Source organism: Dermacentor variabilis, chromosome 6 (genome assembly GCF_050947875.1).
Source record: "Dermacentor variabilis isolate Ectoservices chromosome 6, ASM5094787v1, whole genome shotgun sequence".
Classification (NCBI taxonomy): domain Eukaryota; kingdom Metazoa; phylum Arthropoda; class Arachnida; order Ixodida; family Ixodidae; genus Dermacentor; species Dermacentor variabilis.
In genome coordinates, this window is record NC_134573.1 from 130,922,633 (window position 1) to 130,937,743 (window position 15,111).

General features: G+C 43.3%; 1 protein-coding gene across 2 annotated transcripts in view; it reads left to right on the top strand.

Moving 5' to 3' along the window:
• LOC142585238 (uncharacterized) overlaps positions 1 to 14,232 on the top strand; it is a 28,021-nt gene extending 13,789 nt beyond the window's left edge. For both annotated transcript variants that reach the window (XM_075695835.1, XM_075695836.1), the window contains exons 7-8: positions 8,001 to 8,199; positions 12,026 to 14,232. In XM_075695835.1, the coding sequence (XP_075551950.1) occupies positions 8,001 to 8,199; positions 12,026 to 12,335 (509 nt within the window). In that variant the 3' untranslated portion in view covers positions 12,336 to 14,232. The remainder of the gene's footprint in view (positions 1 to 8,000; positions 8,200 to 12,025) is intronic.
• The last annotated feature ends 879 nt before the right edge of the window (positions 14,233 to 15,111 follow it).

Genomic DNA, 15,111 nt, shown 5'->3' on the forward strand with positions numbered 1-15,111 from the left:
ATTCGGTGGCACATTCCTTTGCACATGAATTGCATATGGCACATATATCTCATTGGGTACAGGTAAACAAGTTGATGTTAGCAGATTCGTACGTGTTGAGTAGGGAAGGAAGTGTCTGTTGAAGGCGCTCTTTCCCAGTATTGATGCGTGCTGTTCGCACCAACCAGTTATTGGGGTGTCTGAAAGTGTAACTCTTTTTATTTTCTTGTAAGTTTGCTAGATGCCGAATGTTACTTATATTATTTCTTGTTTATATTTTAAAACGAACGCTGAGCCGATACTGATACAAATTAAAGATTTTGAATATACCAGTTTCAAAAAGAAAGCGTTTGGTGGTTGTTCCGTAATTTGCATTAAAGACATTGCGAAGAAACTTTTTTGGCAAAATATAAATTTTCTGTAGGCAGGACGGTGTTGCAGTGCCCCATATCAGCTCACAATAGTTTATGCGAGAATAAAATAATGAGTTGTAAAGAAGCAGTTTAGTTGGTTTAGGAAGAATGTATCTAATGCAGCCAATTGCGCCAGTTATTCTAGCTAATTGCTTGACAACTTGGTCCACATGTGCCGTCCATGACATAGTTGAAGAAAATACTACACCAAGACATTTAAAATGGCCAACTATTTCTATTTGTTTGGAGTTAAATAGGATGCTTTTGTGAGGAGGAACTGGTTTGTTTTTCGTCCTGAAGATTACCGCTTTTGTCTTGCCCTCATTAACACGCATATGATTAGATTGGGACCATTTTTCCAGCGAGATCATCGTCGTGTTGCATGATTGTATCAGTTCATGAATGTCATTTCCAGAGAAAAAAATGCTTGTATCATCTGCATATATTATGAATCTGGCATTTGGGTTAATGTTTACAATGTCATTAAAGTAAATTTTGAAAAGTAGTGGTCCTGATATACTGCCTTGTGGAACACCAGAATAAACAGGTTTTACTTCTGAATACGCATTATGTATGTTAACCGTTTGTTGCCTTTTAGACAAGTAAGATCTTATTAGTTTTGCAGCCTGTCCTCGGATTCCGTAGTACCATAGTTTCTCTAGAAGTAATTCATAGTTTACAAGATCAAACGCTTTTGAGAAGTCGACGGACATTCCAATCACAAAAGATCTGTTTTCAAATTGTGACAGAATATACTCTTTTTGTTCTAAAAGCGCCAGTTCAGTAGATTTGTTTTTTCGGAATCCGAATTGACATGGTGTTAGCAAATTGTATTTATCTATAAATTTAGCAAATCTAGACTGCAAAATTTTCTCTAGTGCTTTGGAGAAGACATGTAGTATGGACACAGGTCTATAATTGCCAAAATCATTTCTATCTCCCTTTTTAAATAAAACAGTTCCTTTTGCAATCTGCATTTGTTCTGGAAATATCGATGTAGCTAAACAAAGGTTAAAAATATATGTGATGGTTGGCACTATGATATCTGCAACATATTTTACAGGCTTTATCTGAATGTCGTCAATATCTCTGCATCTACTATTTTTTAGGCTGAGTATAACAGTATTTCATCCGTTGTCAAAGGATCTAAAAATATTGTATTATCATTATGAAAGTTTATGTACTCATATATTTCCGACAACGACCCATTAGTTTTTCTTTTTATAAAAGCATCATTGAAGGCGTTTGCGAGTTCAGTTCCCGTTAGCTCTTTACCACCAATATTTAAATTGTGCACATGGTTTTGTGACTGATTACGATGTAGCAGTGAGTTTAGACGGGTCCAAATCACATCATGGTGGCCCTTCTTCACGTCTAGATATGTGGAGTAATATTCCGTTCGAGCTGATCGCAGTTTCTTTGTTAACCTATTTTGAAACTGTTTAAATAAATGCAGATCTTCTGCCGCACGTGTCATTATAAACCTTCTGTATAGCTTATTTTTATACTTAATTTCATTCTGCAACTCAGGGGTGATCCACGGTTTGCGAGTTTTTCGAGATTGTTTACGTGCTTTAGAGGGAAAGGAGGAGTGGTATAGCTGTTTAAAGAGATCACTAAACTTATTATAGGTTTCATTGGCATTAGTAAGGCAAGCAATATGCGTAAAAGCAATATGCAAGCAATATGCGTATGTTAAGGGATTTCAGAAACATTCATTCCTGAGGCTGTCAACGGTACTTTAGCACTGTGTGGTAGCACTCGATGCGCTTTCCTGAGTGGAGGTCACGATTTGCACTGCAGGGACCGCATTGTTGCTTTTTTCTAAATTGCTGTCATCCAGGGATGTTTGCTCACCGTCAGAATGTGGGATGTATCCATCTTGATTTCTAAAATCATCTTTTGATTTGCATAACTCCCATGAGTTTCTTCCATAAAAACGTGCAGAAAACATTGCCATCCTGTCAGCACTTCACACCACAAATCACACTCAAAATTCCTCTCAAGTGCCATTGAAATGGCACTTGGCTGCTCTCATCTGGAGACGTTCTGAAGTGCACTTATTAGAAAAAGTTTCTGAAGGCTGGCACTGGCAGCCCAAATAAACATGCAAACATGAGCATGCATGTGTCGAGTACTTCATGACGTCTGACTGGGACAGATATTTTTGCATAGTGGGAGGGGCCCAACACATGGTCGCAAAGAGTTAATAAAGTGTGTGTACTCCCAAAATGCATGGCAAGCTTTAGGAATACAATTACAACAGAAGCCACCTCATGATTAACGTTTGTGTTAATGTGAGTATTATTGAAGCAATGCAGTGACACACAGTATTGCTACTGCCGAAACGCGTCATTTGCGAAGTGAAGTCAGCGATGGCATGTGTCTGTATATATACCGTATTTGTTCGCGTATAACCCGCACCAAAATGTGAAAAAACGCGTTTAAAAAGTGGGGGTGCGGGTTATCTGCGAATTTTTTCCTTGGGAGGGGGGGGGTCGGCTTCACCGCAATGTGCGGCGGCCTCCCCGTGTAGTCCGCCATCCCCATCGTCATCGACGCTTGTCAAGCCGATGAAGGGCCAACGAAAGGCCAGCATTGTTGAGCCTCGCGTTAGGCGCTGTTTAGTGTACTTACCCCAGTTTGCACTGTTTGCCTGCTTTGTTTTGGCATCATGAGTGCGACTCGACGGCAGTGTTTCACAGCGAAAGAGAAGCTAAAGATTATAGCCGCTGCCGAAGAAATCGGCAACAGAGCTGCTGCAAGACAGCATGACGTCGACGAGTCGTGCATTCGCGACTGGAGGAAGAAAAAAAGAGAGTCTCGAAGCAACGAACCGGAACAGGCGAGCGTTTCGGGGTCCGAAGACTGGCGCGTACCCCCACCTCGAGACGCAGCTTGCGAAGTTCATTGAGGAGCAGAGAAGTCGTGGCCACGCTGTTTCGACTGAGATGGCGCAAATGGAAGCCCTGAAGTTGGCCCGGGAATTGAACATTCCACGTGAGTTTCGTGCAAGCCGTGGATGGCTTCAGCGCTTCATGCGAAGACATGGATTTTCTATGCGGCGGCGAACAACCATGTGCCAGCGGCTTCCTGAAGCCTACGAGGAAAAGTTGTTGAACTTTCAACGATATGTGATCGCACTTCGGAAGGAGCACAGCTATTTGCTGTCTCAGGTGGGAAATGCTGATCAAACACCTGTGTACTTTGAGATGCCGATGGACACGACCATGGAAAAAAAGGGCTCCAAATCAGTCGGCGTGCTGACCGGCGGAAATGCCAAGCTGCGCTGCACAGTCATGCTATGCGCTTTGGCTGACGGCACGAAACTGCGCCCGTATGTGATTTTCAAACGCAAGACGCTACCTAGCATTCCACTGCCCCCAGGAATCGTTGTGCGTGCGGAAGAAAATTCGTGGATGAACAGTGGCCTAGTCGGTGACTGGCTTCGAGTAATCTGGGAGCGAAGACCAGGTGCCTTGCTGGCACGCCGGTCGATGCTCGTACTAGATTCCTTCAGAGGCCACTGCACTGATGCGGTGAAGGCTCGCCTTGCCGAGACCAGCACCGACCTCGTCATAATACCTGGCGGCATGACGTCCATGCTACAGCCATTCGACGTGTGCCTGAACAAGCCGTTCAAGGCACACGTGAAGCGGCTGTATGCCCAGTGGATGGCCGACGGCATGTACGCCCTCACACCGACGGGACGCGTGCGAAGGCCTGATATTCCATTGCTGTGCCAGTGGATCGTGGATGCGTGGAAAGCGATACCGGCCGATTTGGTGCGCAAAAGCTTTAAAAAATGTGCGATCAGTAATAGGCTGGATGGTTCCGAGGACGACTACGTCTTTGAGAGTGGCGATGAAGCCTCGGATGGCAGTAGTGAGAGCGGCGACGATTAAGAATCGGATAAGCAGTGACGTGGTGGCGGTCGTTTGAATAAATGTTCTGAAAACGAAATGATCACTGAGTGTGAGTTGCATCTTTCTAGCGCTCATTTTTTTTTTTTCAGGTAAACGTGCGGGTTATACGCGAGTTCTTTTTTTTTTTTTTCCGCCGAGTTCAAAGTTAGGGGTGCGGGTTATACGCAGGGGCGGGTTATACGCGGGTAAATACGGTATTCAGGCAAGATTGTTTGAATCTTGTCTGAATATGTGCACAAGATTGCCTGAATATACATGACGCAGGTTCGATTTTGCCCAGCACCGAAGAAATCTTAACAGATTTTTTTTCCCATATAAGAGTAGCACATGCCCAGTGACAAATACCAAGAGGCCCACGTGGCCACCATAGAGGTTCATTGAAGAGCAGCACAGACCAAGTAACCAAAATCAACATCAAGGAGGTTAATTTAATATGGCACATACCTAGTGAAACATATCCAGTGACCCAAGTTGGCATCAAAAAGCTATATCGAAGAGTGCCAAATGCCCAGTTGTCACATAATTACCCAAGTTGGTCCTACAGTTGGCTTCAAACATGGTTCCCTTAGCACAGCATCCTGATGCCCTAGCCATTAGACCATAAACTAGCCATTGACTGTGGTGCAAAAGAGGTTAACTGGGAACAGATGGACAGACATAGACATACTACAAACTGCATTAAGTTCCCAAAGAATGCTAATCGCACTAAAAGGTAAGCTGTAAGAAGAATTGTTTGCTGTTCCTTCTTTCCCTTTCTGTATATTAAACTTCACAGGTTGGCAGATATGCAAATGGGCCTGGTATAACTAGATGGAGAATACCACAACCTACAAGGGGGCAGCACCATCAGATGGCGCCAAGCAATAGCATTGCATTTAGGCCAGAATTGGCGTGCTGGTGTAGGATAGAGCTAGGTGGAACAATGCAAGCATCACATTACCCAGCTTTGCATCTGCTTCTTTCTAGCACAGGATGAACAACAAGAAGGGATAGGCAGCAAGGACATGGCAGGGGCAGCAGTTAATTGTCAATAACTTTCTTTCTATAAACCATGTTTAAGAACTTGTTGGAAAGATTCGTGTGCTGATGCCTTCAAATACCCTGCAGTTTGTGCACCTCTCTTTAATGTGTTTCAGGGCCCCTTTAAGTGTTGTAAAAGACACCCATCACGATTTTTCAAAGGCTACAGTGTTTTCGGGATGAGCGCGAGGCAACAGGTTGAATTTCGGTCGCGGTGGTTGCGTTCCAATCGTGGTGCTATGCAAAAGCGTTAATTTACTGCGCTTTGGGTAATTGTTGAAGGGACACAAAGTGGATCACTAAATCAGTTTAGACTGATAAAGCATTCTTTCAATATTCTATTTCTGCTAATATTGCAGTAATGTAATTGTTAGAATAGAAAATGAAGGTCAAAATACCATGTTTTCAATTTTGCGCTGAAACTCCTGGTGCAGCAACTTGCAATGCGGCGTTGCCGCGTGTATCTCATTTTTGCATGTTTTCTGGCTTACCAAGCTTTCGCTTGCGCTGACAGTGGTTGTTCTGGTGTTGTAGAAGGGTAATTTGCTAATACGGCTCAAATTATCCTTTGGTGTCCATTTAAGGCAACCTTGGTGACGAAAACTTATTCAGAACCCCTCTCATATCCCATGTGTTGCTTTCGGATAGTAAACACCATCACTGCAATCCATTCGCTGTAAAATCTAATAGGTGGTGTCCAAATTCACATCCTAGTGTCAGTTCACTAGGTAACAGAAGCTAATCTCGAAGGCCATGCTTTCACTAACACCATGCCTGCATCAGATGTGCCAGAAGCAATTGCAGAACCAGAAACACACTACGGACACCATTTTTCGAACACCGTCTGTTAAGCAAGCAGAATTTTCCTACAAGCATTGTTTTTGTTAGTATGACAATTCCAGACCTGTTCTTTGAAATATTCTTTCAAGATAATATGTGTGTCAATCACTGTAGACAAAAATTATCTCCCACTCTTTGCACATTACAGAGGAAGTTTGTGGAGTTTAATTATGACATGACCATCTAAGTATGCAACAAACAGTGTGCAAAACTCAGTCAAGGATCTGGCAGTGCAAGGAAAATACACCTGGATTCCTTAGCTGAAAGGTGTAATGTCATTAGAAAAAGTCTGGGCTTTCTCTGCTGTTCTTTGATAAAATATGACATTTAGGGAACCCACATCCTCATGTAAAGTACCATACTTGTTCAAATATGGGTCAACATTTTGTTTCAAAAAATGCTGTCCGAAAATGAGCTATCAACTTATACTCATGAACAAAACTAGCAAAAGTACAGAGTTAACGGACTAATATCGTTGCAACTTCCATAAAGCCAGTCTGTGTTTTATTCAGACTGGCTTTATGGAACACTACATATCCGATGCGCTCGATGACACTGAGGACGATGTCTGGGGTGGCGAGGATGCCTGTGAAGCATCCGACGTGGACAACTTCGCTGGTAGTTCTGACGAAGATGCAGCTTGTCGAATCTAGTAGCAAGGTTTAGTGACCCATCTTATAGTAAATAAACATGTCATGTTCAAACTTCCTTGTCTTCTTAAAAAAAAAAAAAAAAGATATGGGTTGACTTATATACAAATTTCTTTGTTATTCTTCGATGAGTTCACTATATAGGGTTCAACCTATATTTGTGTTTGACCTATATTCGAGTAAATGTGGTATGTATTCCTCCATCTCTTAGTTGCTATGGTGGCTTTTACCTCGTGTCAAATTCTGGGCGCTCATGCGGGGCTCATTTCTAGAGCCCCCATGTCTGCATCAGATAGACTCTTCAATGTCTTTAGGCACAGGGTCACTGTAATATTTTAATTGAATCAAATCAGATCACATTTTTTGTACACATTTGCAACATTGAGTATGCCAAAGGAGGCTTTGCTGTCTTTGACTGTGTGGGACCTGCTATCTTTTGGTGCGCATAACTCCTGAAGCATAGAGTGCTTCCTTGCTACAGTGGCAGTCGCTAAAGAAGCCACAAACCAGTGGGATCATGTGGATGTTAGTGGAATCTGATAGAATGTGATGGAGAATTGAAACCTTTGCTGTGCACCAAAGCAAGGCCTTAAAAAAACACTTTGTTGATGAGATGAAGGTTTAAACCACGGTCACAGTGCTTGGACATAGCCAGACTTTAGTCATGGCTCTAAGGTACACCAGCTTGGTGATCAAGATTCTGAACCTATACTGCAGAGCTTGGGTGCCTCAAATGGGCGTCTGTTAAGTGTAATATTACAAGATACAAAGGCATCAATACGTATATAAGGATCAGATGTGTGTAGCTGATACTTTAGTCAAAATGCAGACCAATAGGAGTGTAACAAGCCATTTAAGGCATAGGACTGATTACTGGAAGTGGATTAACTAGGAAGGTAAGGGGAATGCAGTTGAGCACAGCAGGAAGTTTAATGGAGTAATAAGGTTTGAGACCTTGAAGTTACATGATGGGTTCTATAGGTGTCGGTGTCCTAACCTAGCCCTCAGCAACTGCTTCCTCCGAGTAACGGGAACTGCTAACCAAAACATGTCATGACGGCCATGTTTTGAACATCGCCTATTAACGCAGAATAGCTAATAAGTATATCTGCCTTGGAGGTCATTAAAGCCGATGACAATGCAAGTTTCATCGGGGTATGCGATTTCTGCAGGGCATCCGCCTCCACAGCAGCAGCAGCCACATCCACAGCCTCCCACACAACAGCAGCCGCAGGTTCCCCCTGGAGGCTACACAGGCGCACCATTGCCGACGGCCAGGCCTGGTCCCACCCCCACTCCTGGGATGCCCGGCCAGCCTCCCCAAGGGCCGTATGGTCAGCCTGTATACCCCCAGACTTCGGTAGCACAGAGGTGAGAAAAAGCTTTAGAGGCCAGCTACAATGAAATTTCACTTTGGCTGATGTGTTTATAGATGAGTAGCAAATACAGTTAAACCTTGTTACTATAAACACCACGTTAACGAACTTTTCAGATTAACAAGCTTTTTAAAAATTCTATTGAGCGACATAGAGCTTCCTATTTGTTGGTGGTTTTCTCGGCATCAGCGTCTCTTGCACGCGCCACTCTTACTATAGGGTGCTTCTGTAGTGCATGGAAGCGGGATCTGTGTAAAATAGCAACATTGCAGGCTAACAGCCAACAGCACCGTTTTCGTGGATAGCTCATACAGTGACAACTGATGAACTAATGGGTTGATGGCTGGAATGTTTAGTTTTTGGGGGCTGTAATCATAACCTTTCAGAGCAACGAACAATTTGCCACACTCCCCCGAACTTCCCTATATTGAGAATTCACTGTACTATCGAAGCAATCTTGCTGAAGCTGCAGGACTGGTAAATGCATAATTTTCTCATTAGCAACCTTTAGCACCTAAGCAGATAGTGTGCGCACGTGGTGGTGAGCACACATTACGAGTCCCAGTATGTCGCTTCCAAGATTTTTCAGCGCACCATGGCTAGCTACACATGCCGCATAATCTCGGAGGTCATGCCAAAGAGCCACGCATTCTAGGTCCTGCGTCACTTCTCGTGAGTTGTAACGGTGGCATATTATTTTTCCTTAAGTCTTGGTGTCAAGCATAGCCACTTCTGCAAGTTTTGGTGATGCATCTATCCTTGAATTTAAAACGGAAAATTTTTCACAGAAGCTGCTCCATATTTATGCTATCATTAATTAGACTTTCTATGAAAAGCAACATTTTTTTACAGTTGGCCTTTAACAAGGCAAGCTTTTTAATGGTTTCAGTGCTGACACAAAACAAGCTGAAAAATTGCAAAGATGCAATATGAAAGTTAATGGGGCCAATCACAAGAAGACAAAAAGCATGTCTGTCAAAAGCTATTTCTTAGCCTTTCTGTCCCATTTAATCCAGATTAAAGCAACCCTGGAGACAAAGGCAAGCACAAGAAGTCTGCTCTTGATACCAAAATTAAAATCTTTGTGAATTTCCTTTGTGCAATATTTGGGCAGACATCAGTTAACAAGCTCGGCTCACTTATAGCGAAAGTAATAACATCTATCGACGTTAATGTGATTAGCATTGAAACAATGTAGCGGCATTCCACACGCTGCTGGCTGTGGTGTTGGGCTGCTGAGCACGAGGTCGCGGGATCAAATCCCGGCCATGGTGGCCACCTTTATATGGGGCAAAAGTGCGAAAACGCCCGTGTACTTTGATTTAGCTGCACGTTAAAGAACCCCAGGTGGTCGAAATTATTCCAGAGTCCCCCACTACGGCGTGCCTCATAATCAGATCGTGGTTTTGGAACCTAAAAACCACATAATTTAATTTTCTTTTCACATGCCGCTCCGCTTTTATTTGCTGAGTGCAACCATGTGCAACTCCAATTTGCTGCAGAAAGCCAACCCTGCGTGTTTCGTGCTGTATGTCAAATTGCACTCCAAATTGTCATCGTGCACGTGTAAAATTGCATATGCATCTCATTCATGTCATGTTGTGCATGTCATGTCATACATGTAATTCATATCATGGCGTTCATGTCATGTCATGCATATCATATGTATGCAGTTACAGAAAATAGTGAGTTAGGAAACAAGCAAACCACCCTGTTTCCACAACCCTGTTAAACAGTTTGTTTAACCCTTTTAAAACTACAGCGTTTTTTTAGCTATATTAGGATATTGTCATTTTCAAATGGCACTGAGGGTCCGGTCACTGGCAGGGTCGTTCAGTTTGCTTAGAGATTCATCAATAATTTTAAATAAACAATAAACGAGATACATAAACCGAAACGGGCAGCTGCTTCGTGCGACATGGTGAGTCGATGAGATCAGACCCTGCAATACCATAATGTAAACATGCAGAACACGTGCTAAACACACAGTACACGTGGGACTAATGCCAAATAAGCAAAGCTGATGATGTCTCCTGGCTACACAGGGAGCTTTTACAGATTTTCCGAACTAGACAGCAGCAATTTCAGCGACGATTTAGGGACAGTGGTGGTGTAGTCTTTCATGTGACACACAGGGTGGCCAGTAAAAAGTCACATGAGTCGGGAACTCAACCAATCTTTAAAATTCTTTTTCAGGAAAACTAAATGACTTGCAGCCATATTGTTTGGCACAGATAAAAGAGAACATATTTTCAAAATTTTTATTAATATCAGTGGACATAGAAAAATCGCCGGAGTTGCCCTTTAATGCCGGTTGTCACGAATTTGCGACATGCCAAATAAATGCAGCCTATGCCCTGGGAATATGTTTTCTGTCTCAAGTGCCAGTTGTCACACATTCACAACAATGTTTTCCACATTTGGTACCATCTAGTAGCAGTAGTGGGTGGCTGGCAACTATTGTTTACAGTAACGATCAACAATGTGCTCACATATGCAACGCCAACTATTTTCTGCAGGTTTCGTGAACATAAAGTCTGTTCATGCTCCTGAAATTGCCTTTGCACTGCTTACATCCCAGAGATTACAGTGGGTTTGTAGTGAGCGTGAGATCGCAGTTAATTTTTTTATTACCGCTTTCGATATGGCAAGCCACAAATTCGGGACAGTCGCAAGTTGTGGCACTCTATAATTGTAGGAACATGTTGTTCAAGATCCTGGAAAGTGCCTTGTTTTTTGGTAGGGAATGGCTGTGAGGTTTTATTACAATAAGAAGGGGCTTTGTGCACGCCTTCTACTGGAGGATATAAGCAATGACAGCTTCCCAAGTGGTAGAGAAGTGATGCAAAGTCATTGCTTGTAGCCAGGGACTTTTTTTCGATGGTAAGGAGCACGCACTTGGCAGGGATAAATACAGGGAGCATTTATTTGGTTACCAAGAAATAGGTCAGCTACCATGTATTCTTAAAAAGAAATAACTGTTGTGGGTTCTTCATTCAGGAATGGTTGTCATTCAACTATATGGGTGTCATCCAAGTCAAATGCTCGAAAAAGGCCTTCCTGTGCACTGTCCAGGTTGCAGAATATGTGTCACAAGCTTTGCTCTGTTAACATCTCGCTGATGTTCTGAAATGTATGAAAAATATCTGCTTTGTCTGGCACCCACATTGGTGCAAAGCCACAGTGTTGTCACGAGGTTCACGCTAGTTAATAGTACAGACATTACAAGGTTCCATTGTAGGCTTTCTACACAACACGTAAGGGGAGCATGGTCCTCTGAAATGATGCTGCAGCTCTATCACTGTGAATTATAATAGTGACTTGGGTGAGTTGGTCTAAGTTCATGGAATTAATAAAGTGCAAATCACTGTAGTGCCGTACCGTGTATCTTTGTGTGAAGCTCCGCAGGGACAGGTTGCCACTAAAGGGGTATGCTGTTGGGTCACCATAGGATACAAGCCAACTAGGTATGCTAACTGGTCAAGTTGAAACTGTCCAGCGAGCACCAATTTTAGGATCGAAGTAACAAAAGCTTGGGCCCATCAGAATGCATGGACACCAGCTGGGACCTTTGGTCGGGATCGAATGAACTGAAAAATCAAGTCATCCGGAGCCAAATTAACGGAATTCTACTGTGTGTGTGTTCTTTGACGAATAAAATTCAGTTGGTAGTCAGCACTTGTGTTTATACCTCTTTCCACTAACCACTTGTTGACGCACTTTTCAATGATTTGTGCTGCAGTCATGTCATGAGCCAATCATTGTGACCGTCATGTAAATTGACAGAGGACTGCATGCTTTTCTGTTTTTTATTTATGTAGCATGCCTCACGGTCAGCAGTTCCCGCCGGGTGCCACCCCGTCCGGGATACAGGGACCGCCACAGCAGGGTATTCCCCAGGGACCACCACCACAGCCCGGGCAACCGCAGCCTCCATATGGTGGTGCCCCGCCCGTCTCGCAGGCCTACCCTGGTTATCCGCCCCACTCTGTGCCCTCTTCTCAAGCTGGCGCCTACCACTCAAACCCAAGCCCAACTCCAACCAGTGCCGGCAATCCCTACGCCAGGGGAGGGTCCCTCCCCACTTCCTATCCCCGGCCAGCACCAGCCTATCCTCAGGGGTACCAGTAACATGGAGCCAAGTGATGGCTACGGTTTTTCTCCTCGCTCTCTCTGTTTCTTCTTGTAAGTTGAGCAAGGAGGAGTCTGGAGAGTTGTGGTAGCCACCAAAGGAGCGAATTTTGCCCCCCACCTGTACTGATGGCGTGGTAGGTGGAAGCGCTGGCAGAAGTTCTTTTCTTACTCCATGCGCAAATCAATTTGTGGACCACTAGCTTGAATCTAAGGCGCTTCTACCGCAGAATTTGTAAAGCAACCACAGATGCAAGATCGCATGCTTAGAGACGTGTGGCCTAGAACACAGAGGCCACTAAATGTTATCGTACGGCAAGATCACTTTTGCAATTTGCGATTTTTCTTCCTAGAAAAAATATTTTCTTTCTTGTGGCAGTTCAGCGCGAGATTGAGCACATTGAAACACTCAGGTGTGTGGAGCTCAAAACAAGGGCAGATTGTCCTGGCTCTTATAATTTTCTATTTGAATGCACAGATGAGAAAATCTAAAGCTTTTGTAAGGGAAGTGTACTGCTGCTGTGCTAAATGTAATAATATGTTGTTGCAACCAACCCTGCACACTGTTGTGTTGTAACAACAGGAAGCCGATTTGCGTAGGGGAATATGAACTGAAGATCAAGGCTTTCGACATTTCAAAGATCAAAGGCTTTCCAGCCTGGTGCTTTTATGTATTCGAGTATTTGTGCAATGCATGAAGAGAGATGGAGACCTCTGTTTAGGAGCTTTTCATAGTTGAATTTATTTCATTTGCGATACTGTTGGGCTCTACTTTTGGCAGCACCATTGCGTCTGATGTAAACATTGCACACATATTTAATACTTCAGTAGTCGCCTTAATGTCAAAAGGCTGCCTTATTGCGTGGCCATGCTGGCTAAATAGAGTCCATGGAATTTACCATACTCGGCACATGCAAAACAATGAACTCGGGCTTGGCGTGTATTGCAGTGCAGCTCTTCGTTGAGCAATGTTTCCGTCTTTCGTGATCTTTGTGTTTTGCTAAGTTTTTTACTGTACTATTTGATACAAGCCACTAAAGAACTTGCTCTTACTATACTATTGTTTCTTTACATTGTGCTTGTTGCTGGTCATTAGTTTTGGCATTCAGAAGAATCAAGACCAATATGGTATGAATATCTGGTTTGCCAAGTGTCTTATTTGCTGCGAGAAAAAGGTACACATTAGAAATTCAGTTCTTGCATCTAGGAGGTGCTGGCATGTATGTCATGGCTAACGTTTCAGTGCCTGTTTGTGCTGCTATTTTTCATATTTTGCTAGCCGTTACTGCAGATTGCAATAATAAACTGTTTGTAAAAAAAAAATCCCAAAATTTGGCATCACAAATACTGGTATGGAATGCTTGGGGCATAGCTTTGGTGTAGCATTTTTGTTGTTTGTTCTTGCGCTAACTTCAGTGGAGTTTTAATCATGGCGATGCAGAAACATAAAAAGTGAAAATAGGTTTTTCTAATGAGTCAATCAGTGTTGTGCCCACAACTTTTGCAAATGCACATCCGATGTGTAATATTGGGTAGCAGCATTAAACGAAGGTAACTGTACATCGAGCAGAATTCTGTTCGCTGCAAAGCACACTTAGTAATCCTACTTGCCAGCTAACTTGCAATAACTGAGTTTCTGCTCATAACTTATCTTGCTTATAGTCTTTCACATTCCACATGCTTGGCCTTTGTACATAACTTGATGACCACCATTAGGTTTATTAGGTTTAGCCTTGCGTAATTTCTGTGCGCCATTCCTTGTTCACAATCAATCAGCGAGTAGCGTTTGGGCATTGAGGCAAGAGTTTGTTGCAACAACCATGCCAGCGCTTATTGGTACTGTGATGGCTTCTGCGTGTACACATTTTTATGTGGAATAAACATGGACTACTAGAAATGCTTGCTGTTTTCGCCCGGAGAACAAAAGTGAGCAGGCTACTTCTGAAAAAAAGTCTTGAGGGAATTTTTCAGCACTGTAAGCACTTCAGCAATGAAAGGGCTTTGTCATCCTTTATGATGCAGCGCAATACGCTCCTGCTTATGGGTCAGCTACTTCTCTTTCATGCTGCACGAAAAAAAGTGCACTTGCTCTGCAATCCAGGTCAACAAAGGCTGCGAGTAAAGCACCCTGTTTTGAGTGCTTCTATTGCAACCCGTGAGAATCAAAACCTCCTCTTTGACTCCATATGCCGATCACCAAGTCAGCAGCAGGAGATGTCACTCCAGCTGCTGTGCTATCCGGAACGACATTCCTTTGAGCCACAGAGAGCGGCCAACTTCCTTAGCAATGCTGGCACCTTTGCTGTTTCCCTCATAAACGAAGCCCGAAATTGTCTAGCGTCTACGACACTTTTCATAATGCATCTAGATATTGCTGGCCTCTCAGTTGCTCTTTTAATGTGCGGCTTGGTACATCCACTAGTTGGTGGGTATGCTGCTTTAGGCAGACTGAGTGCGAGCCACTCGTAGTGCAGGTAAACATAATTCTCCTCTTTTAAAGCTCAGGAGAACAAAATTCTTCACCACCTATCGGTGTGCTCTCTTATGTTGGACGGTTGAATTAAATGGTGAATTTAGAGAAGGACAAAGAACAACAAATCTGCATGTCTTGGGTATTCTTCGTCTTTGCCTTAGCACACATATTAAGGCGAGAGCCTTAAGTGGCTCCTTGCAATGGCTCATACCCAAAGTATACAGCATCTAGTCTAGCGGTACAAAAAGTATCATCATCAGTAATGGCTCATACCCGAGAAAAAAAAAAAATCTAGAATCGCTT